Raw genomic sequence first — 26,177 nt, 5'->3', positions numbered from 1 at the left:
TGCGGGTGGAAATGCCACTTACCATCACAGACAACCAACAGCCACAGCAAGAGGAAGGTTATCTAAGCTGCTTCTGGCAACTGCAGTCTGGGAGAACACAAATGGGACCCTGGGTAAAGACTCTTGGGAGCCAGCAGTGATGCCGAGAAGCTGCTCTGTAGCCCTCAAGGAGTCGTTCCACTAAGGAATACCACAGGCTAGATTCTGCCAAAACAAACTTTATTGCACCAAAAAAAAAAGATCTTATGTACAATAGTATATAAACAGGTATCTTAGAGTGACTCTTGTGCATATATTTTCAACTCAATTAGGTCTAAAAATCTGTTGCTAAAACATCTCTGCCTAAAGCAGTCAGTTGAGGATTGTCACTTTGAAATGGAAACATTCAGAAATGGTAGGACAGACAACAGCAGAGCTATAAAACTAATACTTCTCTTTTACAGCCACATGCTAGTTATGTGAATAGTGTCCACGATAAGGCATTTTCTTGTCTCGTTGTATCGGTGGATGGTAACGCCACATGCATCACAAACAGATTTGAGGACCAGCTCTGCCTTGGGAAGGCAGCAGAGCCACAGCTCTACCCACAATGCTACTGAATGGTGAAAAACAACGTGGCATTTACAATGGGATTAGAGAGGCAGGGAAGTAGCACACGGCTCTCGGGAGACCCCGCTGCCTCCCTGGGACCTCGTGTCGAGGTGCACACCGCTTTACGTGCTCTCTGGTGGATGGGTTGAGTGAGTCCGGTGGAAGTTGAGCCTTCCCTCAGCGGAAGACAGGGTTTCAGTCTCAATCAAGCCAATGACCCAGGGGAGTTTGCTTGCTAAAGGCAAATAAAGATTCCCACGTTGTTGGGCGGCACCTGAGGGATTCAGGAATGTTGCCACCTCTCAGCGCTGCGGAAGCAGCCGTGTGCAGGCTTCTGAGTTCTGCAAGGGTTATAGAAACCAGAGACTGAGAAGTCAGTGGCACATGGGGCATTGTCTCTCTGCAGAGAACACAACAGGGGGCTTTGGGACCCTCTTTCTGCGCTGCTTTTAGATCAGAGATGGCCACTGGAGGTTCTCCCACCACCATCAGGAGTCTGAAACAGGGCCCAACTGGTGGGAAGGTTTAAGGAGAGCAGGAGAGGGCCTGGGACAGTGTGCAACTTTGTGCTTAGCTTTCTATCAAAGCTCCCATCGAATGAATCATTAACAACCAAATGAGAAGTAGACGGAGCTCCAACCCACGGTCACCAGGCTCCTTTACCTGGAGCAATGGATGTTTCACCTCCACGCAAGGAATACATCTTTGACGTAATGGCACTTGCAGCCAGCAGACACCCTCCAAGAGGGTGGCCTTCGCTCACGGTAAAAAGCTGCTGTTTAAAATGGTCCAATACACTGAAGGGCTCAACTTCACACACTCGGCTGGCTTGTGCTCGGCCGGGTTTGGCAAAGGGATTTGTAGGCCTCTGACAAAGCGGCTTCCTTGGCTGGAATTGCCCCTTATCCTAGCCTGCATCGAAGTAGCAGCAGGGCAGTGGTGGCAGGAGGAGGGAGGAAAATAAACCATGACACTGACTAGAGGTGGGAAGCAGAGTACTCCAGTGCAGGACACAGCATCTCTAGAGTGCTAAATGCAAATCAACACCTCCAAAAGCAATACACAAACTGGACTTCTTAAGTGCTCCTCCCATCTCCGAGCAATGAGTTCCTCACCCTCCCTTCCCCAAAACACCAGGATGAACACACCTGCACTCGATAGATGGATTCTTGCAGTTTCCACTTTCCATCCGCCCCTCTGCACCTGAAGTCTCAGTGGATGAAGTCACCCAGGGCTTGAGTAAAGCTTTCAGAAAGGAGCCCACATTCCACCACTGCTCTTTATCTTTGGTCTGTCTAGAACAGTGTCTAGGAGAAAGACATCAGGCGGCTGGGCTCCACAGAGCAGAGAGGCTCCCAACCTGCACAACAGGGGCCTGGCATACCCTGGCCTCATCAAAGCACTCCCACAGCTCCCGCTCCACGGTCAGCACGGCCCCAGGGAAGGGCTCACTGTCTAGGAACAGAGAAGCTGTAAAGAGGATTTGCAGTCTGGATCTCATTCTTTAATCAAATGGAGAGCAAAAAAACTAAGAAGAATTAAACAACCAGTGGAGGTGTTTCCGAAAAAGAACCTGATGCCACATGCTCTGGCTTCCTAGCATAGTAAGTACCTTTACAAGTAGCCTGTCACAAGCTTGGCTTTGCCTAGCGTGAAGTCTTCTCATTGAGCGTTCTCCACCAGAGCAGTAAAAGGAGCCTGAAGATACCCCCCAGTTTTCTCCGCTCTGGCCTTGGTTTGGTTGTCAAGTCTGTCAGGGGTACTCTCGAGTGTGAAGACAGAACATCCCCATGGCTTGGCCTCTCCACCGTTACCGCAGCTCTAAGCTTTAGGGCAGCCCTGAGTGTCCGTCTCTGTCTCAGAGGAGCTGCTCTCAGAGTCTATTTCTGTGTTCTCCTGCTGGTGTTTCTCGTGCACCTTCTGCCGAATGCCTTGCAAACGCACCAAGAGGGACTGATAGTCAAAGTGGCCTCGTTTCTCACCAAAAGGGTCCTGGAAGCAAAGCAGAGAGAAGCCCGTTAACATGGAGCAGCACCCTTCCTGCAAGAGGCAGAGAGGAGAAATCCCCTCGCCACCCCTGGGAGCCCAGCACACCACCATCATCTTCCTGAACCCCAGAGAAAGCAACTGAGCCCCAGCTCCATGAAGAAGAAACAAGAGTGGGCCACACCTGACAAGCCTCTAATGTCACCAAACGTCACCGCGTGGCGCTCAGATCAGTACCGTACGCAGCTGTACGGCAGGCACACACCTGCCTCATGGAAACTTCTCACTCCAGACATGAACCCTCTTGCTCTGGGAGCGCTTTCCATTTCTGAACTACAGGCAGGGATGGCACTGACAGGAAAAAAGGGCTCCGAGACACGAGAGCATTAAATCAGCCACCTCCAGCCTTTCTTGGAAGTGGATTCTCAATGAGTCAGACAAGAGGTGGCAGATGAGGGAGGGAGACACGTCTGTTCACATGCAAATAGCCTGGCAATCTATAAAGTCTACTTTCCTGCAGCAACAAGCTCCTGTATTCAACCTGTCTACATGTGTCTGCCTTGTTGTCACTGTTCCTCCACCTCTTTCCTCCTCTAGTAGCTTTAACTCAGTCAGCCACTTGCAATGGTACCTGATAGAACAAGAAGCATCAGAGAAATGTTCCTATCTGCTGCATGGGCAAAGAAACCTCAGAAGATGAGAAACTACCAGTTACCAAGAGGAAAGTACTGCAGTGTTGTTCAGGAGCCACCAGCACTGGATAACCTACACGTGCCCTCCCTGCTTAACACCAAATGCACACGAAAGCAAACTGCACATCCTGGTTCCACTACTGAAAGAAGAACCTGCCTGCCTGGAGAGGCTCTGAGGTCGAGCACTCAGCCTTGGAAACACTGCACGTGTGCTGAGCCTGGGGATGCCCACAGGAACACCTCGGGTCTCAGGTTCACGGTTGGTTCAAGGTTGGAACAGGCATTTCACAGAAAAGACCCAGGTACTCCACATTGTTCTTTGTCTCTAAGTACACAGCCTTACCGAAGGCAGCGTGTTGTCAACAAGAAAATCATCTGCCGCTCACCTGCATTGTCTGTCCTTGGAGATAAAGTCTCTCTTTACACACCCCTTCATAGAAGTCGTAGTATTCCATGAAGGATTTCTCCATCACACCCCTGGATGCAAGGAGAGAGCAAACAATCACCACCAAATGACAGGGTTCCAACAGTCACATCATCCAGGGCCACCCCATCCCACTGAACTCCAGTCTATGCAGTCAGCATGGACACCAAGGCAGGGTGCCCCAGCCAAGTACCAGGGTCCAGCGAGGCAGGACACGGGGTGAAATGAACCACAGCATCACCGCAGCTGAGGAGACGCCGCACGTGCTCCCCCAGCAGCTGTGCCCCCCTCCCTCTGAGCGGGTTTTTCCCCCTCCATAAGACAAGGCACATTCATTCCCCAACACAAGTGGGAGGATGCAGCCATTGTACCCAGTGACACGGCCTTTGTCAGTGCTCAGCCCCTGGGCACCACGCAGATGCAGCCATGACTCTTGGCTGCACCAGGCAGAGTTAAAGACTTGCTCTTCCCAGAAGCAACTCTCAGGATCCCAGGGAAGTTTATCCTGCTTCCCACACCCCTGTCTCAGCCCCCTCCATGCCTCCCTTTCGTACCGTAGCGGCTCAGGACAGGGACACTTTCCCTCCAGCATGTCACACACTGCTACCCGGATGGTCTCGTGCCGAATGCACTCGTTGTAGTTCTTGCTGTCCCCGGGGTGCCTCTCCTGGAAACAGAATTAGGGCCAGTGAGTCCACACAACAGCAATGGCTGAATCTCCCCACTGCATGAACCCACAACGGTGCCTGTGCTCTCTGTATGCTCATTTACACTGCAAGTCAAAAGCTGGCAAGATTTTATACATCTCCAGGGGTCAACTGATGGAGGCAGCCCAGAAACCTGCCTGTTTCCAAGATGCTGGAGAGCACGGAAAGCTGAGCAGTGTGGTGCCTGCATGACAGCCCATGGAAGCCATTTCAGGAGTCATGTAGCAGGGGAAGGAAGAGCCCTCCCATCTCCCCGGCAACTTCTCGGATGCCTCATGTTCTTCAGTTACCTTACACAGAGGAGAGCCAAGCAGCCTCTGGTTCAGAGCTGCCTTCCAACTCCCCCTCAAGCTCTGACTGGAGGCAGAGCAAGCTGGAGGACAGCCAAGCAACATAACCTATTTTTGTCCCCATTCCCAGACTGGGATTTGCCACACACACACCCCCCCCTCCAAGCAAGGTGTAGGGGGGAAGAGCCCAGGAGCTGCAAACCCAGGGCTGAGCCACCTCCCACTCTCACCTGCTCAAAGCCAGGCTCGTTGTGATAGGGGTTCTCAGTCATCAGAGACTGGATGGAGATGAGGACTGAGGAGATGCACTGCGCTGGGCTCCAGGCAGGCCCGGTCCAAGTGCTGGGCATCAAAACAGAAAAGCAGCATTAAGGAGGCAGGCCTGGCTCCATAAGCACCATCCCTCCAACCACCACAGAGCAGAAAGCTTGGGAAACCAGGGCTGGCCCTCACAGGAATGCGACAGGAAGAGAAAGAGCTGCTACAGATACAGAAAGCATTGGGCATGGAGGAGCTTTTCAGGGTCCAAGTGATTTATTCTCTCAGCTAAAGGAGTACTTTAGCCTGAGTGAGGCAGGAGGGGCTGGGGAACCTCACTCCACTGCATCACACACGAGGAAAAGCAGTATTTGCAGGCATTCCACAGGGAACGTGTGGCTATCATCTGACCCAGCAGCCCGGAGCAACACTCCCAGTGGTGGGAGTCAAACCCACCGACCTCCCAGCACTGAAGTCTCATTTTCAGACCCAAAGCAGACACCCACTTGTGGAGTCTGTAACAAACAGCACAAGGACACCCATCAAAAGCACTCATGGATGCTCCACTATAGGAATAGGGTGCCCGCTTCATACACACAGGGTAGCAAAACTCCTTGGCACAGAACAGCATAAGCAGAAAAAGCTGCTCTGCTGCTTGCCCTTAATATCCTAGCTCCAGATACAGACCTGTCTCCCTGTGAGCTGAACAAGGATGGGCTGACCCACATAGGATCCTCCTAAATCCTTTCATTGGCAGTTCCCTCTGTGCTTCCCATTCCTGCTAAGGCTGAGGCTCTTTGTTCGCTCTTCAATAACGCAGCTTCCATGCTGGGGGGGCTACAACTGCATGAGCAAGAAGGCAGCCTGTGTGGGAGCATCCAGACCCCCAAGATACACGTGTGCCCTACGCATCTCAGTGCCCTGCAGGCACTGGCATCCAGCTCATTGGATCAGGAAGCCTCCTCCACTGAGGAAGATGCTTCCCAGCACCACACAGCTCTCAACCAGCACCTATCACCTGATGGTATCAGCTACTCTGGCTCTGGTGTAAGTGGTACCTGCCCAGCCCTGCTGAAGCCATCCCACCTTACAGCAAGTGAAGCCATCCCTGCCCCTTCCTCACCCGGCTGCTGTTCCTGCCTCTCTGCAGCAGAAGGAACCAGGCACAGCCCAGCTGCACCAGTCCAGAGGCTTGGCAAAAGCCTTTCTCTCCCTGCTGGGGTTGGGAATCCCCCAGCACAGCCAGGGATCCTCCGCCAGAGCTGCAAGAGCCCTGGCTCCCTGTTTAAAACTCAAGCAGGTGAACAACCAGCCTGGCAGCAGGGGAGCCTGCCTGAACAGGCAGCATGGGAGCCCTGCTTGTAAATCATTACACCCACTGCTCAGCCCCACATACTCCGTGTAGGTGGAAGCCCAGAGCAGTCAAATGGCTCTCAAGGAAGTTCTTGGCTTTTAATTCTATTTATTTCTTTCTTTTAAACCCACACAGAGAGAGGGAAACTAAACTCACAAAACCCTTCCTTCAACCAGCGTTACAGACCGGGCTGCAAAGCGCAAAAGCAGTGCTTGGTCTGAGGCTTTGCAGGGGAAGCAGGAGGAAAGGAGCAGCGTCCCCTGCTCCCTTCTCAAGTGCTTTTAAAGACAAGTTAAGACTCAGAGGAGGGCTCGCTGCTGCTCCACGGCTCCGATCCCGCGCACAGCTCCACAGAAGCAGAAAGGAGCATCCAAGCACGCATCTGGGGCGAGACGAGGGCACGGCACGCTGAGAAGGATGCGCGAGGCAGAGCAGAGCCCGCAGCCACCTCCTGCCTTCCCACCGAAACAGCCAAAGGCTCCTCTTACCCTAGAATACTCAGGCAGACTTTCCCATTGCGGTAGAAGTTGGGGTTAAACCTCACTGTGTTATTTCCCGTTGTCATCAGTTTGACCCTTGGTGGGTGGATGGGATAATCTGGAGGACAGCGAAACAGGAACAAGAAGAAACCCCCTTCATAAGGCGTGTCAAATGGGCCTGTGATCAATGCATGAATCTGGAAAACAAAAGCCCGTCTTGCGCACCACTTCAACACTGTGCAGCACCATCCAATCCTCCACGCAGGCGAGCGAGGGCAAGAAACCTCCACCCCGGCAGCAGCACGGAGGGAGGCAGCATCTTCCACAAGCACAGGCCCCGTGCAGGCCACGCTTCCCCCTCCCTCCTTCCCTCTGCTCCCCTTCTCCTCCCGCTGCCGCGCTTCCCTCCCCGCTGCCGCGCTCCACGTGCAAAGCAGGTTTCCAATGGGGAGGCTTGGCCAGAGGCCACAGGAGCTGCTTCCAGGGTGTCCAAAGCAGCCTGAATCCCAGTCCAGGTGCTTCAAGATTGCAAATATGCAGGAAAAGGAATTTCACTCGGTTTAGAACAGAGGTAAAAGCACCCCCACTCCCTGAATTCCTGCCAAAACGACAGCATTCCCCAATTTGATGGTCTCGCGCTCGTTTGGTCTTCTTGAAGCCAATCAGTGCATTTCCTCTGCCAGGATCCAAAATTAAGACCCTATTCTCTCCATGCTAATTACCCTCAGAGATCCCAATTGCACAGCAGGAACTCTCGACTCCCTTCAGGCTATTAAGGAAGCTTCTTCCCCAAGTGATCCAAGCAGCCTCCTTCCGTGATGCTCCCACCTCGCCAGGGTTTCAGCTGGAAGCCCCAGGGCCGGTGTCCTACAAACCCACACCTCTGCTGAAGGCCGTTTTGGCACATCCAGCTGCACACTGGCAGGGAAGGCAGCGTAAGGAGGAGCTGGCTCTGCACAGACGCTCCCTTGGTGCTGCCTCCAAACCCAAAGGGCCCCAAGTCAGGCAGGTGCTTCCAGGTAGGAATTTGGAGGAACCCTTTGTGTGCAGCAGAGGAAAAGCAAAGCCACCCCCCTGACATGCACACAACCAACACTGCCTGGAGAAGGGGCAGCACCAGCCAAGAGATACAGGGGATCAGGAACACCGTTGGAGCAGCCTCTGCCCCCCCGCTCGCTGCTGGAATAACCGGGAATTCACACTCCTGGAAAAGGCCGAGAGCCAGGATGGAAGCAGGGCAGGAGAGGCCATAGCCCTGCCTGGGTCCCTGGAGAGCAGCTCTGCGACGGGAGAGGCTGCACAGGGCAGACCTGGTACCCGTGGGACCCCAGCAGGACAGCTCCAGGGACACATCCCCGCCAGCTCGCACGGCTCAACACCACAGGCAGGTCAGGGATGCTCCAGCACTGCCTGCTGCTGGGGGATGTTTCTCATTCCCAGCTTCTCTGAGAAGCCCCCCATGGCCAAGAGCCTTCCACAGAGCTCCCTCTTCCTTGAGCTGCTCTATTGACTGTTTTCAAGCATCAACAGGATGAAATGAGCTGGAGCAGCACCCCACTGGTTCACAGGGCCACTAAAGCAGAGCTGGCTCCATCTGTGGAAGCTCCTCAGGTCCCTAGGATGGGATCTCCCCCCAGTTTCCTTGAGAGCCTCCTCCCCTTTTAAATCCAGCCCATCTCAATGTCACCAGGAAGACCGGAGCCTCCTCATGCTCCTGTGAGACTCCCCCTGGCTCCTCTCATCACATTAAGGGAACGCTCCATGCGGGCAACCCCTTAGAGCAGGCATCAACAGCAACGTACAGAGAAGGGCAAAGCTGAACCAGCTCCAAATCTTCTCTTACCTTGGTCATGTCCTGGGGATCGGGCACAACAAACATTCCCGGCGGCGGCTCCTTGTAAATGGACATGATATCCCTGAAGAAAGGAAAGAGGAGTTAGGCAAGATCTCCCTTGGCCTTCATCAGCCCTCGAGGCCCTGAATGTTCTGGATGGCAGGGATGCAAAGGGATGCGCTCTGAAGATGGAAACCTGCAGAGAGGCAGGAACTGCTCTTTGGCCTCTGCCTGGTTTCTGGCTGAGCTGCTTCGAGTCGCCCCTCAAAAGAAGTTGAGGAATGTCCCGAGCACAAGCAGCATTCCAATGGAGCAAGGTGGGAGGCACCAGACTGACTAACGGCTGCCTGCTGTTCAGCTCAGCACACACCTCACCCGTAACCTCCCCTAAAGCACTGCTCCGAGGGGAGGTTTGTTGGTTAAAGGAAGACCTTCCCCTCCCTTTGCTTTCCCTCTCTTTACAGGATCCCTTTCCTACCCCCTGTTCATTCGGTGTCCCCAAACATGCCATGGGTCAACAGCCTTTGAGATGCTCCTGCTCTGAGAAGCAGGGCTTCAACGTGACAGTGGGCTCAGGAGCAGTTGGGATGCACGTGCACACACACAGAGCTTCAGCCCCACGGCCTTGTCCCTCGAGGAGCTCAGACCAAGTGAATGAAGAACAATGAATCCTCTACAGCTCTGCTCCGTTCACAATCACCCATCACCTCCATCACCCTCATCGTCCTCCCACAGTCAGAGCTCCAGTGAGCTCCGGAGCAAGCTCCCACTCGACCTTCTCATTGGGAAGCAACCAGAGCTTGGAAAGGTTTCCAGGTAAGAACAAGGGAGAGCAAGGGGGAGCCTCCCCTTCCTGCCACCGTTACAGGGTGTTTGCATTGGAAACCGCCCCACTGCCCGCTGCTGCCTTTGGAAGGCGTTATGCAAGCCCCAGAACGAGGATGAGCGAGAGCCTGGAGGCAGGGATCCTTGCTCCAAAGGAAGAGGAAGGACTCTTTGAACCAGCGCCAGCGTTTCAACAATCCCCGGCCGTGTTCAAGGCCAGGTTGAACACAGCCTTGGGTGACCTGGTTCAGCGGGAGGTGCCCCTGCCCATGGCAGGGGTGGAACTGGGTGCTCTTCAGCTCCTTTCCAGCCCCAGCTACTCTTTGCTTCTGTGCTGCTTGTTCTAGCAGCGGTTCTCGACGCACCGGCTTCAACCACCCAAGCAAAGAGGCAGGGCAGGCAAACGGGTGGGCCCGGCAGGCAGGAGCACTGCTAAGGGCAGGTTTAGCACCAACACCTCGTGTTGATAGGGACTGGGCAGCTCTCCCCCGCCCCAACAGCGCCTCCGAGCTGATCCCGGAGGCCGGACTGGAGCCCTGCACTGAGCTCTGCCGCCCAGCGCCCCTCAGCAGCGGGCACGGAAGAAGGGGAAGGAGCCCCCCCCCGGATGCGGGCTCTGGGCAGGGCGAGGCGGGAGGCTCCATCCTCCCGCCGGCCACCGGGGCAAGGCGCATCCCGGGGCTCGATGGACCGGGGGCTGCCCCAGGAGAGCCGCGGGATAACGGCAGAGACCGGGGCCTGGCCCCAGCTCCCCAAGGCCGCCGGTGCGGGGCCGGTGAGGCCCAGCGGGCAGCTACCGCCGGGAGGGTTCCGGCCGTGAGCCCACCGTGTCCCGTCCCGTCCTTTCCCCCCCGCCACAGCGGGGGTCGCGGCCCTCCCCGGCCGTACCAGGAGCCCCGGGGCCCGGCTCTCACCGCTTGATCCGCAGCAGGCAGGCCGCGCTGGGCCGCTCGCTGTCCCAGTCGCCGCTCACCGTAGGGTCCCAGAAGGCGGAGTGCGTGAGGAGCGCGGCCCCCGCGGCCGCCGCCGCCGCCGCGATGGGGGCCCCGCCGCTGCCCGGGGCTGCGACAGCGCCCGTTGTGGCAGCGCCGAACCCCGCCGCCGCCCACAGCTCGGCGGGGATGAAGACACCGGGGCCGCCCGCGCCGCCGGCCGAGGCCCCGCCGCTGCCCGCCGCCGGCAGCACCGCGGCCGGGGCCGGGGCCGGGGCGGCCTCCTCGGCCGCCGGACTCTCCGCCATTCCGCGCCCGGCCTCGGCGACCGCCGCTTCCGGGCCTCCGCACCACCGAGTCCGCCGGCCAGAGCGGCGCCCGCCGCGCGCCTCCACCACCGACCGCCGGCCAGAGCGGCGCCGCCCCCTCACACCCCGCCCCGCGCCATCACTGAGCCGCCTCCGGTGCCAGAGCGCCTCCGCCACAGGGGGCAGAGCCTTCCGCAAGGCGTAGCGCGCCCTCTGCCGCCGCGGGGGTGTCCCGGGGGAGAGGCAGCGGGAACACGAGTTCGGGGCTTTTTGGGGTGGAAAACGGCCCTTTGGGGAGCGGCGGTGGGGGAGCCGGTACAGCGCGGGTTAACCCGCAGGGATGCAACGGCTCGGCACGGCCACAGGCAGGGGGGGAGTCTCTGTTTCAACCCTTACGTTGTCCTCGAGTCCCTTCTGCTCTGCCCAGGAGGGCTCAAGGAGACTTCAGGTCAGGTCCCTTCCCCACACTGCTCCCATTGAGCATCCCCGTGGAGATCACGGCTCCAGCGGCTCGGAGCACGCAGAGCACCCGCAGTGACCCAGGTAAGGCCCCAGGCTCCCCCAGCCCTGGGCACAAAGCCCGCGGTGGGTGTTCAGGTTCCCCCTGCCTCGTGCTGCAGAGGAACCACCCAGCAGGGGCTCGGCTGTAAAGCCGTGCCTTGAGGAGGGCCATGACCTTGAAGCCAGCTCCGCTGGGTGCCTGGAAGGGACATGGCAGCACAGCCCAGCCTGCTCCCTGCTAACACAGCCCTGCAACACCAGCACCGCTCCCAAGCACCCATCACCTCTCTGTGTTCTATCTTTCATGGCATGGACACTCTAAACAGTACATGGAACCCCCCTTTGTCAGCTCTGTATTGGCTCTGCAAGGGCAGTGCTCACTGGGGGAAGGTGTCCCTGCAGAGGGCTGGAACTGGATGAGCTTTAACATCCCTCCCAACCCCAACCAGGCTGCGGTTCTAGGATGTGTGAACGGCTCTGAGCTGTGCAAGGACATCTGTCAGCCAGGTTACTCCACATCCGTGGTCCTCCCCTCCCACCATCGTTCCATGTTAACTTCCTGCTTTACCAGTGAGTGACCCCACAGCTGGGATATTGCCCTCTCCAAGCAATTCCTCAACTCAGCCAAGGACTTCCCCGCGGCTGGAGAGGAACGTAAGGAAAAATCAAACACAGGCACCAGTTTATTTAGAGAAATCTTTTCTTTACTTGTCAGTCTGGAGCGCTGGGATGGAAGCAGGCTCGAACCGCAGAGTGATGGAAGCCACAGCCAGGATGAGTTGTCACATAGCGAAGAGGATCAGGAATGCCACCATCAAACAGAAGAGCCCCATGGCCTCGGACAGGGCAAAGCCCAGGATGGCGTAGGAGAAAAGCTGCTGCTTGAGGGATGGGTTCCTGAGCATCAGTACCAGGGGGATCAAAGCAGAGAGAGAAGGGAAACAAAACGAGATCCACAATGAGGAAAAGGAGTCCAGACAAGAGCCTCTGCCACATTGTGTTCACTGGGATTGTGTCACATAAGCAACAGATTTTGGAGCACAAAGCAGCTTATGGCAGACTGGCTGGAACAAGAAAGCCATGATTTCCCCCTAGCTTCAGTGGTACAGGCACGCTGAAGGCAAAAGGCTAGGGCCACCCACCCTGATGGTACCATGCAACAGCTCCTGCTAACGAGTGCTGCGCTTCCTCTGGAGGCAGGCAGAGCTCCACAGAGCAGCTGCGCCATTTATAAGGAATTATAGGGTGCATTCAAACAATTCAGGTGCTTTCTTCCACTATTTTAATAGCATAATGGATTATCATGACCATTTTCTATTCAAGAAGTGCTTCAGTTAACCTGCTTCCACACATGTAGAGCTGGATACGTATTCCAGAGAGACCTGGAATAGCTTTGGATGCAGTGCTGGCAGAAGGGGGTCACTTCAAGCCAGCCTGGTTCCCCTTCTCACCTGGCATAGCCAATGATCAAGCTGCCAAACACAGTCCCAATCCCTGCTCCTGAGCCGGCCACCCCGACCGTGGCAGCCCCGGCGCCGATGAACTTGGCGGCAGTGTCGATATCCCGGGAAGCGGCGCTGGTCTGGAAGTCACGGCGGGCGAGCAGCGGGGGGGACAGGCTGGGTGGCTGCGGGAGGCAGAACACACACACACACACACACATCAATGACACCTCTCACTGCACGGAAAGGGTCATTCAAACACGATCATTCTTGAAGGCAGAGCAAGAGCAGCCACACTTGCAAAGCCATCCCCAACCCGGGCTAGGAGTTACTGGCCACCCTCTGGATACACAGACTTATTCCTCCGCTGCAGGAGGAGGCATGGAGTACCACGGGCAGCGAGCACAGGGGTCCAGGACCTGATTTATGCACTGAGAACCTCACCTGTAGAGTCTGAAGCTCAGGCCTGCTGAAAACAGACACAGAAACTGGTCTGGCCAGAGCCCTGGAGCAGCACCGGAACTGCAGCGAAACACAGACAATGAGCTCCCATCACTGCATGTGTCCACACCACCCCTCAGGAAAGAGCACTTATTTCATGAAGAGCAGTCTAAGATGGTCTCAAACCATCCCACAGGACTAAAAAGCAAAGGGAAATGCAAACATAGAGCATTCCTCTTAGCCCGCTGGAATAAGTCCGTGAGCAGAACAACCCCAGACACATGCTGCAGCAGGGAAAGTGTCAGCCCTGCAGCTGCACCCGTCGACTTCCCAGCTCACACCTCAGAAGCAAGAGGTGCTTGAGCACCTCTGCTCCTTCTCCCTGGGAAGCCCCTGGGCCTGCAGCTCACTGCGTGTCCACCAGCACGGACGGCATCGCCCTCCGGTCCCCAGAGGTCACCTTGTTTCACCCACGGGTCCCCCCAGGGCAGCGCGTTCCATGGGGCAGCGCACAGGAACCCCCGCACCCGGGCCTCCCCTCTGAGTGCAAGACCCGCCTGCAGAGAGGCCGCTTACCACCGCCGGGGAGCCGAGGAGAGCCAGAGGAGCCTGCATTTTGCTTAACCTAAGACAAGTAAAGAAGAACGGGCGCTAAGAGGAACCGGGAACGCTGCTCCCGGCCACCCCCCCCACCCCTTCCCGGGGTGACCACAGCACATCCGCTGAGCGCCCGAGGCTGGCCCCTGCGGCCACCCGCGCCCGCTGACCCCCGCCGGGGCCCTCGCAGGGCAGACCCGGGGCTCCACGGCTCCGCTGCCCCCGGCAGGGCCGAGCCCCCCCGACTGCGGCTAAAGCCGCCCGAGCCCCGCCGCTCTCCGGCCCGCCCCGAGGGGCGCGGTGCAGCCTGTGCTGGCCCAGCGGGCGCGGGGAGACCCCGGCCCCGAGCGGCCCCGAGCGGCCCCGACCTGCACGGCTGCGCCCGGGGCTGCGGCGGCGGCCGCTCACCTTGCCGTGTCCCTCCCGCGTCCTCCGCGCTCATTGGCTGCCACCGCCCACGGCGCGCAGCATGCTGGGACAACATCCGCGCTCCTCATTGGCTATGACGGCGAAAGCACCGCCCACTATGCATCCGGGACAGCGGGATAGGGCCGGAGGGCAGTGCCGCTATGCGGGCTGCTATTGGCTGGTTATTTTCACTGTGTGCGTGCTGATTGGCTGGGGGCCCGAGGGGGTCTAAAGGGCCGTGAGCCGCCGCGGGAGCCCAGAGCTGGCCCCGGCCCCGGCTCCTTACCGGTAGCTTCGAGCGCCGGGGCCGGTCTGTCCCGCACAGAGCCCGGGCTCCGCCTTCCCCTGTGTCCCCCCGAGTACCGGTCTCCAGCCGCGCCTCCCGGTGAGTGGGGACGGGGACGGGCCCTGGAACGCCCCTCTCGGCCGCTGCCGCCCCACCGGGGCCCTGCGGAGGGACGGGGGCGGGGGCGGAGACGCTTTCACTTTCGTTTCTCGGCCGAAGGCAACGGGAGCGGCCCGGGGCTGCGGAGCCTCCGGTGTCCAACCGCGGCTTGAGGCTGGTCTCGTTTCCCTCAGCTGTTTGCACCGTGCCGACAGCTATGGCTGTTCCCTGCAGCAGACTCCATGGGGTTGCTGCATCCAGCCTCTTAGGGTTCTTTGCCTTGGGGCAGCCTGGGTCCTGTCCCACGGCGATGCTATAACAAGATTAAAGTGCTGGCCTTATCTCTGTTTGCTTCTGCATCTCGTGGCTCTCAAGAGCACCCTGGTATTTGGGAACACGAGGCACGGCAGGGTAGGGAAGCTTGGCACCAGCCAGGTAAAGACAGAGGCTTGGGTGAGCTGCACGCTGGTTCCTGTGCTTTACTGAGACCTACAAGTGCTGCTGCAGCCTGGGACGGCCTGGAGGATTGTGCCACATCCGTTGCCATGCTCTGCCCTACCCCCTGTAGGGTACTCAGCAGGGCTCGTGCATGGAGGCCCATGCAGGAGAGGGACTGCTGTGCCATGCTGGCAGCCTCAGCGCTAGGCACGGTGGCTGGGAAGTGATGGAGCCTTACATGTGTCTGCTAAAGAGGATCTGCAAGCTGCTGTGGATGCCAGGAGCAGCCTGGCCACAGTGGCAGGGACACCGTGGTGTGCGTATAGGGCAGTCTGGACCTCATTCCCAAGCCAAACCTCTTCGTACCTGTCACAGACACAATTATGTCTGCAGCATGAGATAATCCCTTTCTCCTTTCCTCTTCTAGGCATTCACAATGGAGATCTCTGAGGAGCCTCCCACTTCTGCTGTATTTATAGACAGCTGCCACTTCTCCCAGGTCATCTTTATCAACGTGGAGAAGTTTTATGTTCCTGGAGGAGACATAACCTGTTATTACACCCTCACGGAGAACATTGTTCCTCGGGGGAAGGACTGGGTGGGCATCTTCCGGGTAAGTGAATCCTGTGAAACCAGATGTGCCAAGGATGGGAAAGCAGCAGGAGGCAGAAACAAACAGCTCAGGCTTTGATGGAACAGGGTTGGGGGATTTTTTCTCACTAATAACCTTGTGTAATGGAACATCTGTGTTGTGCTTAGGGACAAAGGGCCAGACCTGCTGTAACCGAAGGCAAAATGACCTTTAAGGTGCCTTCCAACCCTAACCATTCCATAATTCTAGAATTATCCTTTCATGCATAGACCACAACTCTTAGAAGTCAGGATATCAATGCAAAAGTCCTCCCAGTAACTGATCTATGTGGCAATACAGTCCCATGACCACAGGAGAAACAGAAACTGTGTGCTGCCATGTAACAACGTTGCTGTTGCAGGTGGGATGGAAAACAACCCGGGAATATTACACATTCATGTGGGCTCCTCTGCCCAGTGACAGCCACAGAGACACCACCGCGCAGCAGCAGATCCAGTTCAAAGGTGAGGTGGCAGCGTGGGTCACTCGGGGAAGGTGAGTGCTCGTGCACATGGACTCCCACTTTGCTGCCTGTGTTTGGAATTAGAGTCTCTGTAGGACCACACTTTGGGAGGCTTATTTCAAATCCCGTCGTAGATCACAGCATTTTAAATCTGCTACGTTCTGCCATCCTGACCAAGTGATAGCTGTGTTCTTAGCACTGGCACAAGGAATTACTGACAGTGCTCAGACAATGCTGAACGCTGGGTGCTACATTACCAGCAATACTGAACTGGGGTGGCTCAGTCTTCTAGGGTCCCACTTTCTCTGCTATTTAGTTAAGAGACTTGACTAATGAGAAGCTGCATATGACGGGGTGGTTGTGTTTGTCTGAAGCTTGCTACCTACCACAAGATGATGAATACTATCAGTTCTGCTACATCGACCAGGACGGCATGGTCCGGGGAGCCAGCGTGCCTTTCCAGTTCAGAGTAGAGACTGAGGATGACATCCTGATGGTTACCCCCCAGGTCTGTAGCACCTCTTCCCCTGCTTTTTACTGCCTCTGCTTTTCTTGGCAGGTGCTCCCTGCTAACATGGGGTGATCTGCTGACTCAGCTGCCAAGCTAGAACTCACCAGACTTGGATTCTATTCTTGGCTTCGCTACTGATCCGTCACACTGATCTGGGCAGCCTTTGTTTCTCTGCCTGCCATTCATCACTTACGTTGTGAGCATTTTTGTAACACATAGTGTTTCAGGGCATTTTGAATGACTTTTAAATGAAAATGTCATTTTCATGGAAACAGCCTGCCATTAGGTGGGAGTAAGAGCATGCACATGGACAGTGACTGAAGTGCTGTGTAGCCAAGCACTCTGATTATGCAGTCCTGTGTGCAGCACTGTTAATGACTACACTGTACATGTGGTGCTAATCTAACAAACTGCAAAAAGCCCCAAAGCTCTGCCTTTGCTGGCTGCTGCAGGCACAGAAGACATTGAGCAACTCCAGAGATCAGGGGTAGAATGTGCTTAGTATTCAAAAATGAGGTTAATGGTAGCTTTGCACAGACTGGGGAGAGTGAAGCAGCCGTCTGGTCTGCACCAGCAGTGAAAGCAGAAGGAGGTACACGATATTCCCTTTTGTAGAGCTCATCTTTCTGTGCTCTTTGCACTGTGCTCTTTGCTTCTGTGATGAGCCAGCAACTCTTTTGCTTGCCAGGGACAACTGGAAGAGATTGAACTCCAAAACCAAAACCTGCATAAAGAAAATGAGAAGCTGAAAGCAAACTGTGCGAGTCTCCAGAAACAGAACAGCCATCTGCAGGAAGAGCTCAAGAAGACACAGGTAACCAAAATGTTAATGCAAGAAGTCAGAAGCTTTACGTCTGAAAGGTGAAGAGCGATTGAGTCGGGTCTTGTTCCACCATATGCTTCCAGGAAAGGTTTCTCCCATGTTTTCTGTTCAATCCTTTTCCACTCCACTGTGATAAGACAATAGTGATGAACAAGAGACATCTTCAGACACAGGAGACAAGAACACATGGGAAGGGGGGTGTTCAGAAACGATTGAAACGATTTGTAGGCTGTCCTGAAATCACATCATCATTATCTTTTTCCCCTTCAGTTTTGCTCAGGGCTTAATATAAATCAAACAGGGTGTGAAAGAGCAGTCAGGATGCAAAGGGGAGATCTTCCTCCCTCAGACAGGCTGCCTGGCAGTGTTGCATTGAAGGGGTTCTGCAGTTCCAGTGCAGAGCAGGACTATTGTCCATATACCTCCTGTTGACCTCACTGTGATTATTCAGGAGCTGCAGAATACCTTAGAGTCTCTAAGGAGCAACATGGAGAAACTGGAGCTGGAGCTGAATTTCCTGAGAAAGAAAAATACACATCTAAAGAGGCTGGATGATAGCAGAGGGGCAGAACTGCACCAGTAAGTGCATTTACAGCATAGCTCAAAACAGGGCATCACGTAAGCACCTTGCCTTTATGGCTTAGATTCCCCCAGGTGAAATGATGGTGTGTTTTGATTTGTTCTGAGTAGACTCAAAGAGCTAATTCAGAGTGTGACCTCTGACAAGGAACGCCTGGAAACCAGCCTGAAAACAACCCTGGATCACCTGGACCAGCTGCAGGTAACACCCCCAGAATTGCCTTCCTTTGCTTTGGTGAACTGCCTCTGATGGAACCAGTTTCCTTCTGAAGGAGAACTGAGCAATCCTGCACAGGCATTGGTGTATGAGTTTCTTTTTTGATGACATGGGTTCTTTAGGAAAAGGTCAACCTTTGGTGTGATTTGACCGCCAGGAAAGCTCAAGAAAGCTGTGTTCTGGAAGGGAAGGGTAGAGGGGCCTTCTTTCACTTTGCAGACCCATCACAGTTTCCTTGTGATGCTGGGGGTGACTTTATGTCTAACAAATCCAAGTTTATGGACAAAAGGCTTGCTTCTCTTAGGGAACCTCTGCAGACCTTTTAGAAGTAATCCACAGACCTCAGCACTGAAACTCACTCCCTGAAGCAATGAGAAGGATATAAAAGGGCAGCATGCTGTGGCATTATTTCTGCTGAAGAAACCATCATTAGCAGTGCCTGAGGCCATCACATCTTCCTTAGCCTGTTGTCCTGAGTGACCTTCTAAAGGTGCTTCTCTCTGTGTATCTGGTACCCAGGAAGCTTTTGGAAACTCTGCTCTCGCTTTGGCATTGAAAATTACATCCTGGAATAGATGCTGTGATTACCTCCGCTGTGAGCCCAAATGTTCAGGTTTCTTAAGAGTGATTCTTTGTGAATGACTGCAGAATCCCTAAGTACTCCAGCTGCTCTGGTGCAGTGATTTAATTCAAGAATCAGCTGCAAGATTCATTCTCAAGGATGTATTAGCTATCCACTGTCCAGGCAAGTCTCACAGCACCAGGAAACCTGCCAGGGTGGATGTTCCAGCTGTATGGGTTCTTTTCCTTCTTCAACCTCCCTCTTTATTTGAGCTGTCATATATCCCCTCCAGAGGTCATTTCACATGTTGTAATGAACATCCAGAGCATGAGTAGTGCCATGGAGATATCCTGGCTGACAAGCTATGGTGAGACTCCCATTGAAAGTGAAGTGCTGTTTGTTGGTAACAAAGGCAGCATGAGGCAGGTGGTATATGGCAGCCCCCGTGCTTGGAGCTGTCATCATTTCAGTTGTCAGTTTCCCATGATTTACCAACACTTTTCCTTCGTAGCAACAAAATGAGAACTTAAGGAAAGAACTGGAGGAGCAGAAGTGTTTGTTTCAGATTCTGCAGGAAAAAATGAAGGAAGCTGATGAGGAAAATCAGGTGAGAATTTGGCAGTCTTCTCCTGTATTGAGTGTGACAGTAACCTCTCAGTCCAGTGTTCAGTTCCTTTAACCCTTCTACCAAACAGATCACTTAACTGTGCTGCACATGGGCCATCACCTCCAGCCAGCCTGTCGGGCACTCTGCAGGCATGTACAACTGACTGTCTGGACTGGTTTCCTCGTGATAGCATGGGGATTCCAGAACCTCCTCATGTTAGCTTCATGCTGACACCACTGAAATAAATGGACTTAATCATAGAATCCCAGAGTGATTTGGGTTGGGACCTTAAAGCTCATCCAGTTCCAACCCCTGCCATGGGCAGGGACCCCTTCCACTGGAGCAGCTTGCTCCAAGCCCCTGTGTCCAACCTGGCCTTGAACACTGCCAGGGATGGGGCAGCCACAGCTTCTCTGGGCACCCTGTGCCAGCGCCTCAGCACCCTCATCCAGTCTAAGCAGTGACTGCTCAGTTGTGTTGCTTTCTCTGCATGTTTTCAGGATAGTCTTCTGTCTTGTAAAGTGTATTACTCTGTTGGGATCATCTTATCTGCCTTTCCAAGCAGGCCACAGAATAGATCTTTGCCCTTTCTTACCTCACTTGCCCATTCGGTCAAGCCTGACTAACGCTGAGCTATCTAAAAGAAGTTCAGAGCAATTTTGATTCTGATATAGGAAGCTCATTCTGTCCTTCTGTCCCTTTGCAGCAACTAAGGAAAGACAATGGCAGACTCCTGAGGCACCTCTCACAGGCAAGAGAGGCTTCTTCCTCCTCTGTTGCTTCCCAAGCTCCAGTTCAAGCTCCTGAAGTAGGAGGCCTTCTGTTTGGAAATCCATATTGTGGTGAGATTACTTGGCATTCTGTCTGGAACCGCAAATACACGGCTCTTAAAGCCTCAAGCCAATTACCCTCCCTCTCCAATTGAATGCTGTAGAAAAGCCATTATTAGCAGCACCTCTGCAGCTTTGCATGTGTGCAGATGACTTGCCAGCTGCAGAACGCTGCCAGGTGTTAAGAGCTGACTGAAGTAATCATCTGTCTGTTCATTTGCTGCCAAGAGAGACAACTATTGGGTAGTTTATTGAGCTGTGAGACAGCTAGTTCTGTGGCTAATGTCCAGCTTCCACAGTCCTAAATAGGGTTAGATCCAGAGCCACATCCTCATGTTTCAAGAATTCCTAGTTACCAGCACATTACATTGTTCATCATTTTGCTGTGCTGAAATAGTCTTCTTTTTCCAGCTGCAGGAGCAAACCTGGGGGCAGGAGCTGCAGACATAGTAAGTAAAGTGGACACGACTGGACGTGAACTAGTGGTTTATGGGCACAAAGTAGTGGTTTGAAATAACAGTCTCCAAGTTCATCTCTGTAGTCAATTGTCTACTTACTGCTTTAGCCCGGGTAGGATAGCAGGCAACCAAATGGAGCTACATGTGCTTAACATGTACAATCAGTAACACAGAATTACATGTATTAAGGACGAGAAGGGAAGCTGCTGACCTTAATCTTTAAGGATCAGCTCTGGCAGTATCTGATGTCAGAACAAGCAGCAGGCAGCTCCTGAATACCTTATTTCCTATTGGAAAAACTGATTTTATTTGCATTTCCTTTGTACTTCAGGCTTCCATAAAGAAATGCTACACGGTCAATGAAGTATGTCCTGAAGATACCTTAACAAGTCAGTACAAGGCCGAAATGCAGAGCCACCTTCTGAAGTGCCCATTCTGCAGTGAGACCTTTGAGAAGTCCAGTGACGAGATGTTGTTTGCCCATATGCTTTGTCATGTCCTGGAATAATTTGTGGATTTGTATCTGCTCTGTGATAGAGGACAAAATCACTGGATGGCTTAGTTCATGCTAAGATCACCCAGACAAGAGTGGGAATGCCACTAGTGCTGGCATTCTGAGCTTTTTGCTCCATGCAGCATGGGACAAACCCACAAATTGGGTCAGACATCTGCATCCTGAAACTGAATCACCATCCTCAAACTCAAGTCTCCTGCCTTGAGCAAAGTTAAACAACTTACAGATCTTATTGTTACTAATTTAGGTCCCAGTTCTGTAGAACAGGATTTGTCACCTAACAGTTTATTCAGGTTGGAATGGGATGTAGTACAGCAGTTTTCTGTTCTTGGCTGATACATCTCTACTATAATGGTTTTAATATAGCACTGTGATGGCTAACCAACGACCAGAAACATTTCATCATCTTTTAGGAGCACACCATCAGTCCTGCTCAGCTTCCAGAATGCAGAATTAATAAGAAAGAAAGTCTGAATAAAAACACATCTCTTCTTTCCTCGTCCTCACTGAAAGGAAATCATGAATACGATTACTTTTGTCTTTCTAAACCACCTTGACTGAATAAGAAGAGTCTGTTCCCAAACCAAGACATTGTGATTCACAGCTAAGTGCCTTGGGATGCTGCAATGCTTTGCACACAGGTTTCCCAGTTCATATTTGTGTTTGTGCTTCAGGATTTTCAGTTCATGATTAACAGCTCTTTTTTCCACGCAAGCACAAATGGGTCAAGGTTTATTTTCCAGCTGTATCACACTGTTTTCTGCTGAGTATCTGAAGCAATAGAAACTCCTAAGAAGTTTATGTAGAGTTTTTAGAATATTTAGAGTAACAGAGACTTCAAAATGTTTTACTGTCTTCATTCTGCACAACCTTTTCTTATCAATTTAGATTTTAACGGAGTATTTCTGCCTTGAGATGTACTATACTGGCAGGCATTACCCACAAACAAGAATAAAAGCTATACAAAGAATCTTTGAAAAGGATGTGTATGTGTGTTCCTTCTTAAAGAAATACAGTGGACAAGTTGATGGGGTCTGAAGGGAGCTATTTGCAACATTTCAATTGCTTGGTGAAGCTTCTGTATAACAAAGTACTTGAGCACCTCTTGAATAACTTTTAGTGCTCAAGTGATGTCCCTCTGGGTAGTGAGATCGTTTCTGTTCAACAGAAAACACCTCTTTAACTGCTTGATCCTCCGTGCCTTTCCACAGCACAGGAATATATCATGAAGGCCAAAGGATAGCAATGGATAACGAGAACAAATCAGGAAACTGAAATGAGCTGTATGGGATCTCTTTGTTTCTATCTGCTCCCAGTAGTGCTGATCTAAACACCTAGAGCTGAATTTCATCTCTGCCATAGGAGTGTCCAAGTATTGACCCCTTTTTCCCTAAGCTGGCAGAAAAAGCTGACAACCTCCTCACTCAGGATGAGAAGTACTTAGCCTTGTACATGTTTTGCCAATATTGATTACGGGAGGATGTCTCCACATTCCTGCCATAGCTTTACTCCAGTTGTGACATTCCATCCAAGTGAGGCTCATTTTTAACCAAATACATGTTTCCTCAGGAAAAGCCCTATTGTTTCTCAAGAAAAAGCTTCCCCCACACACACCTTTTCCCATACCTCCTCATTCTAAATAACATGTTATTTCTTTTACTGCTTTGCGTCTTGAAAGAAGCAGCTCAAACACAGAGAGACACAAAAGTGAGTTTTACTAAAACACCCAAATGCCTGTCCCCAGACCTCTTCCTTCTCTACCCTCTCACTACTACTGGCTTCTGCAGCTCATGTCCTAAACCCATCACCCAGCTACGTGGTGATGCCACCCATGACCTCCATCTACGGGTGCCAAGCGTCGATGCCCCCGGATTGCGTCTCCATCCCTTTTACACTGCATTTCCCACTTGCTTCCTCCTGTAATGCCTACAAATCCCGGTGCCTACACTGAGGTGCTGGCGCTGGGACGCAGGCAGCACCCGGGTGACCGGCAGAGGGGGTCAGACTGCAATAAATCTCAGGAGGATGGTGGCTTTTGGAGGCAGTTTAAGGTATGTCTTTTATTTCCCTGTAATAACACCACAGATTCAGACTCCCAGCCACACACTTCAGCCCGATGCAGGTCGTACCTTCCCCATCCTGGGCAGCCAGGGATCAATTCACCCCTAAGCATAAATTACAACATGTATTTTCCGACCATGTTTTCATTTTGTTTGTAATTTACACCATTATTTAAGTTACTGCTGCATTTAGCCTTTGGAATCAGAAGAGGTTTCAATGCTATCTCTGTTTTATGGTTTAATAGAGAAGTAGCTCAAATGGCTGATAATGAGATATAGTTATGCTTTGGATGAGATCCAATATTACACTGATATGTATTGGGTAAGGACCTTGGAATACATTTGCAAAAGGGACAGGAGGGGTTTGGCACAGTTTATACCTGAATTCGTGTAGCATCTGAATGGGCATTCATTAGAAATGTATCTCAATGGAAAAAGTCATACTTTGTAGGGGAAATCTTTGCAAATACAGGTATTCTTAAACCTTTACAGGGCTCATCAGTCTGGTCCAGCTGAGGAACTGGCCCAGGCTGCTTTCCACCAGCAACCACTGCTCCAGTACAGTGTAACTCAGCCTCAGAAAGCTCTGCTCCCTTTCCTTGGTCCTTTTGTTTCTCCTTCATTCTTGTCAGCCCCTTTGCCTTCCTTTCCCAAGAAGTTGGTTCTTCTCTTGGGCTTTCCCTCACATTCACCCAGTGTATTTTGAACATACCTGTCCCTGCCCATGGCACATCATTTTCCAATTAGCAGGAATGTTTTCCGTACATGTAAAATGCAAATCAGATGGTAGCTTCTCTCAGCTGCCAACTGTGGTCCCAGAGGGCATCACATACTGCCTGATGTCAGTTCGTTTCATAGGAAAGACCATTGTTTTGCCTGGGAAAAGTCCTTTTTGATGCAGAAAAATGGGCCTGGCCACAAAGGAGACGGTTACAGATCCCAGATTCCCAACCTATCTCAGCCCTGAAGGTCAGAGCATCTGAATGGAGGCTGAAATAAATGACATGGGGCTCTGCTTCTTCCAGGAAGCGATTCCCGATCATACAGCCACAGTCCCCTTCCTCACTTGAACAGCCTCTCTCCTCCACCCATGACCCTCCTGGCTCCTCTTTGTCTATCCATGTCTTCTTTCCTCTTTCTGCAGAACAATTTGGACCTTCAGCATCATCAGTCTCCTCTAGAAGCACCGTGCTGGGGCTTGACTGTTGGCTCGGAGGAGGCAGAGCCATGGAGCATGGCCCATCTCCCACAGAACATGGTCTGGGAGAGCTTCTGCTGCTCTTCACCCTAATGGGGAAGCCAAAAGGAAATGGGAAGATTCCCGACAAAGGAATGGAAATAGACAAGCTGCAGGTGAACAAAGGAAGGAAAGGGAAGCCGTGTACAAGCCAGCAATTGAGTGGTTCTACTCAGTAATCAATTTGTCAGTTTGATTTTAAGACACAGCAGAAGAGATCGATAATTCTTTCCAGCAGCATAATGGACATCGAGGGCTTGGAGCGTTTTGATCATCAAAGTCCTTATTACAGGGATCAGTCCAGTGCTTACTCAGCAAGTGGGGGTGCTTCTGCATCTGGCATGTCAGAGATGGGCAGGGAAAGAGAGCAGAGCAGGGAAAGGTGGAAAAACGTGTCCTAAAATGACACTTGGACAGACTGCTCAGAAAGATGTGGGGAAGGGAATGCTCACAGACAGACCCCTGTGGGACTGAAAACTGACAGCATGACCCAAAAGCAGAGGGGAGTTTTGTCAATGCTCTTATTTCCTAAGGAGGCATTGTTCATCTTTGTTCTCCTGTGGAGATCCAGACTGAGCGATTCCTGCTCGCACAGGAGTCAATGAGTCCCTTTATCTGTAGTGCACTTGGGCAAATAGAGAGTGCTTAGTGGGTATATAACGGCACGGAATCCAAACGTTGCCATTTATCACCTGCTTTGTACTGAATTAAATCACTACATGAAATGCACTGAAGAATCAAACCTTTATTGTTTTGGTGGTGAAAGGATTGGGTCCCAGAATTACATCAGTTGTTTTCTCTAAACAGCTATTAGCCTCCTCCATTATATCAACAGAACTGGTTTCCATCCTCTGGCTCATTTATTCCAAACCAGCATTATTGAAGTGAATGGGGTCTAGGCCCTGGATATTACAAGAGCTGTTGGTCTACTCATAAATTACAAGTTGTCAAGGATTTTAATGGAAACCCTCAGAGTGCTGTAAATCTGTGCAGTTCTGCCTGCATCCCCTCCCTCATTTCCATCACAATATCACTCCGGTGGGACTGCAGCGTGCAGCATGTGCCAGGCAGCCTAGATTGGTGGGACACAGGGGAAGGAAGGGGGGGAATAAAGCTGGAGATGGGCTGGGGGGTTCAGAACAGTTGGCACTGCAGAAGCATCTGCTGGGTGGCCGGGTTTGGAGTCACCTGGCTTATTCAGCGTGGCAAGGGGAAAGGGTTATTCATCGGGGGGGGGGGGGGGCTGGAGAGGGGAGTGACAGAGCCAGGGATGCTTGTGGAATAGGGACGGATGTATTGCAGTTTACATGTCGCTCCGTTGGTCTGTGAAGCAGTAAATCTCAGCAAGTAGAGGGTTTTGTTGGGTTTTGTTAGGTTTTGATCACATTCTAAGTTCTGCATAGACCATCTCTTGCTGTTAGGCAAAGATTTTCCTTTTTAAACTTCCTAGCCAGTCCAAACTACGTTGAGGGAACATTGGACACTGTGTCCTGATCCAAACAGCAATGTTTCTGTAGCTCACTGGATCTGGCCAGAAACAGGGTTACTACAGATACGCCCCTTGACTTAGTTGCCTCCCAACTCATAGCACAGCACATGCTGCATGCAACACTAAAGCCTTTTAGGAGCTCACTCATCCTCCTCTGCTGGCTGTAGGATATTATGGAATATATTGTGATCAGAACAGCCATGCTTGTGCCACCCCACCAGGGAAGCAGACAGGACTGCACAGGGGTCTGTTTAAGAGCCCATGCGGACCCTCTGCCTTCTGAGGCACCAGAGGTCATGAAAAC

General features: G+C 52.8%; 3 protein-coding genes across 7 annotated transcripts in view; 1 reads left to right on the top strand and 2 right to left on the bottom strand.

Moving 5' to 3' along the window:
• Positions 1-198: 198 nt before the first annotated feature.
• On the bottom strand, positions 199-10,782 carry UBE2Z (ubiquitin conjugating enzyme E2 Z). The gene is made up of 7 exons (XM_061477705.1): positions 10,355-10,782; positions 8,625-8,697; positions 6,791-6,978; positions 4,921-5,032; positions 4,248-4,360; positions 3,656-3,746; positions 199-2,583 (listed from the first exon to the last, which is right to left on the bottom strand). Exons 1-7 carry the CDS (start codon positions 10,678-10,680, stop codon positions 2,413-2,415), a joined length of 1,074 nt encoding a protein of 357 aa, XP_061333689.1. The 5' UTR covers positions 10,681-10,782; the 3' UTR covers positions 199-2,412.
• A 1,081-nt stretch (positions 10,783-11,863) lies between these two features.
• ATP5MC1 (ATP synthase membrane subunit c locus 1) overlaps positions 11,864-26,177 on the bottom strand; it is a 254,377-nt gene continuing 240,063 nt past the window's right edge. Inside the window, exons 1-5 of one of the 3 annotated variants that reach the window (XM_061477742.1) lie at positions 14,070-14,158; positions 13,641-13,689; positions 13,068-13,145; positions 12,633-12,808; positions 11,864-12,078 (exon numbers count right to left, since the gene is read on the bottom strand). In XM_061477742.1, coding sequence (XP_061333726.1) covers positions 11,964-12,078; positions 12,633-12,808; positions 13,068-13,145; positions 13,641-13,689; positions 14,070-14,158 — 507 coding nt within the window. In that variant the 3' untranslated portion in view covers positions 11,864-11,963. Of the gene's footprint in view, positions 12,079-12,632; positions 12,809-13,067; positions 13,146-13,640; positions 13,690-14,029; positions 14,159-26,177 lie in introns of those variants that run through there. The other 2 variants (XM_061477741.1, XM_061477743.1) reach the window with 2 other exon arrangements.
• Positions 14,428-25,215, top strand: CALCOCO2 (calcium binding and coiled-coil domain 2). 3 transcript variants are annotated; one of them, XM_061477736.1, is made up of 11 exons: positions 14,428-14,454; positions 15,320-15,505; positions 15,885-15,987; positions 16,361-16,494; positions 17,186-17,311; positions 17,772-17,899; positions 18,011-18,101; positions 19,190-19,285; positions 19,992-20,127; positions 20,527-20,564; positions 20,905-22,056. In XM_061477736.1, exons 2-11 carry the CDS (start codon positions 15,329-15,331, stop codon positions 21,079-21,081), a joined length of 1,206 nt encoding a protein of 401 aa, XP_061333720.1. In that variant the 5' UTR covers positions 14,428-14,454; positions 15,320-15,328; the 3' UTR covers positions 21,082-22,056. The 3 variants fall into 3 exon arrangements, with proteins under 3 accessions (XP_061333720.1, XP_061333718.1, XP_061333719.1); XM_061477734.1 differs by lacking the exon at positions 20,527-20,564; XM_061477735.1 differs by lacking the exons at positions 19,992-20,127; positions 20,527-20,564; positions 20,905-22,056 and adding an exon at positions 24,292-25,215.

This window comes from Pezoporus flaviventris, unplaced genomic scaffold (genome assembly GCF_033815535.1).
Source record: "Pezoporus flaviventris isolate CSIRO_AGI_PZ_B2104156 unplaced genomic scaffold, CSIRO_AGI_Pfla_v1 ptg000107l, whole genome shotgun sequence".
Classification (NCBI taxonomy): Eukaryota; Metazoa; Chordata; class Aves; order Psittaciformes; family Psittacidae; genus Pezoporus; species Pezoporus flaviventris.
This window is presented reverse-complemented; position numbering and strand designations above follow the sequence as displayed.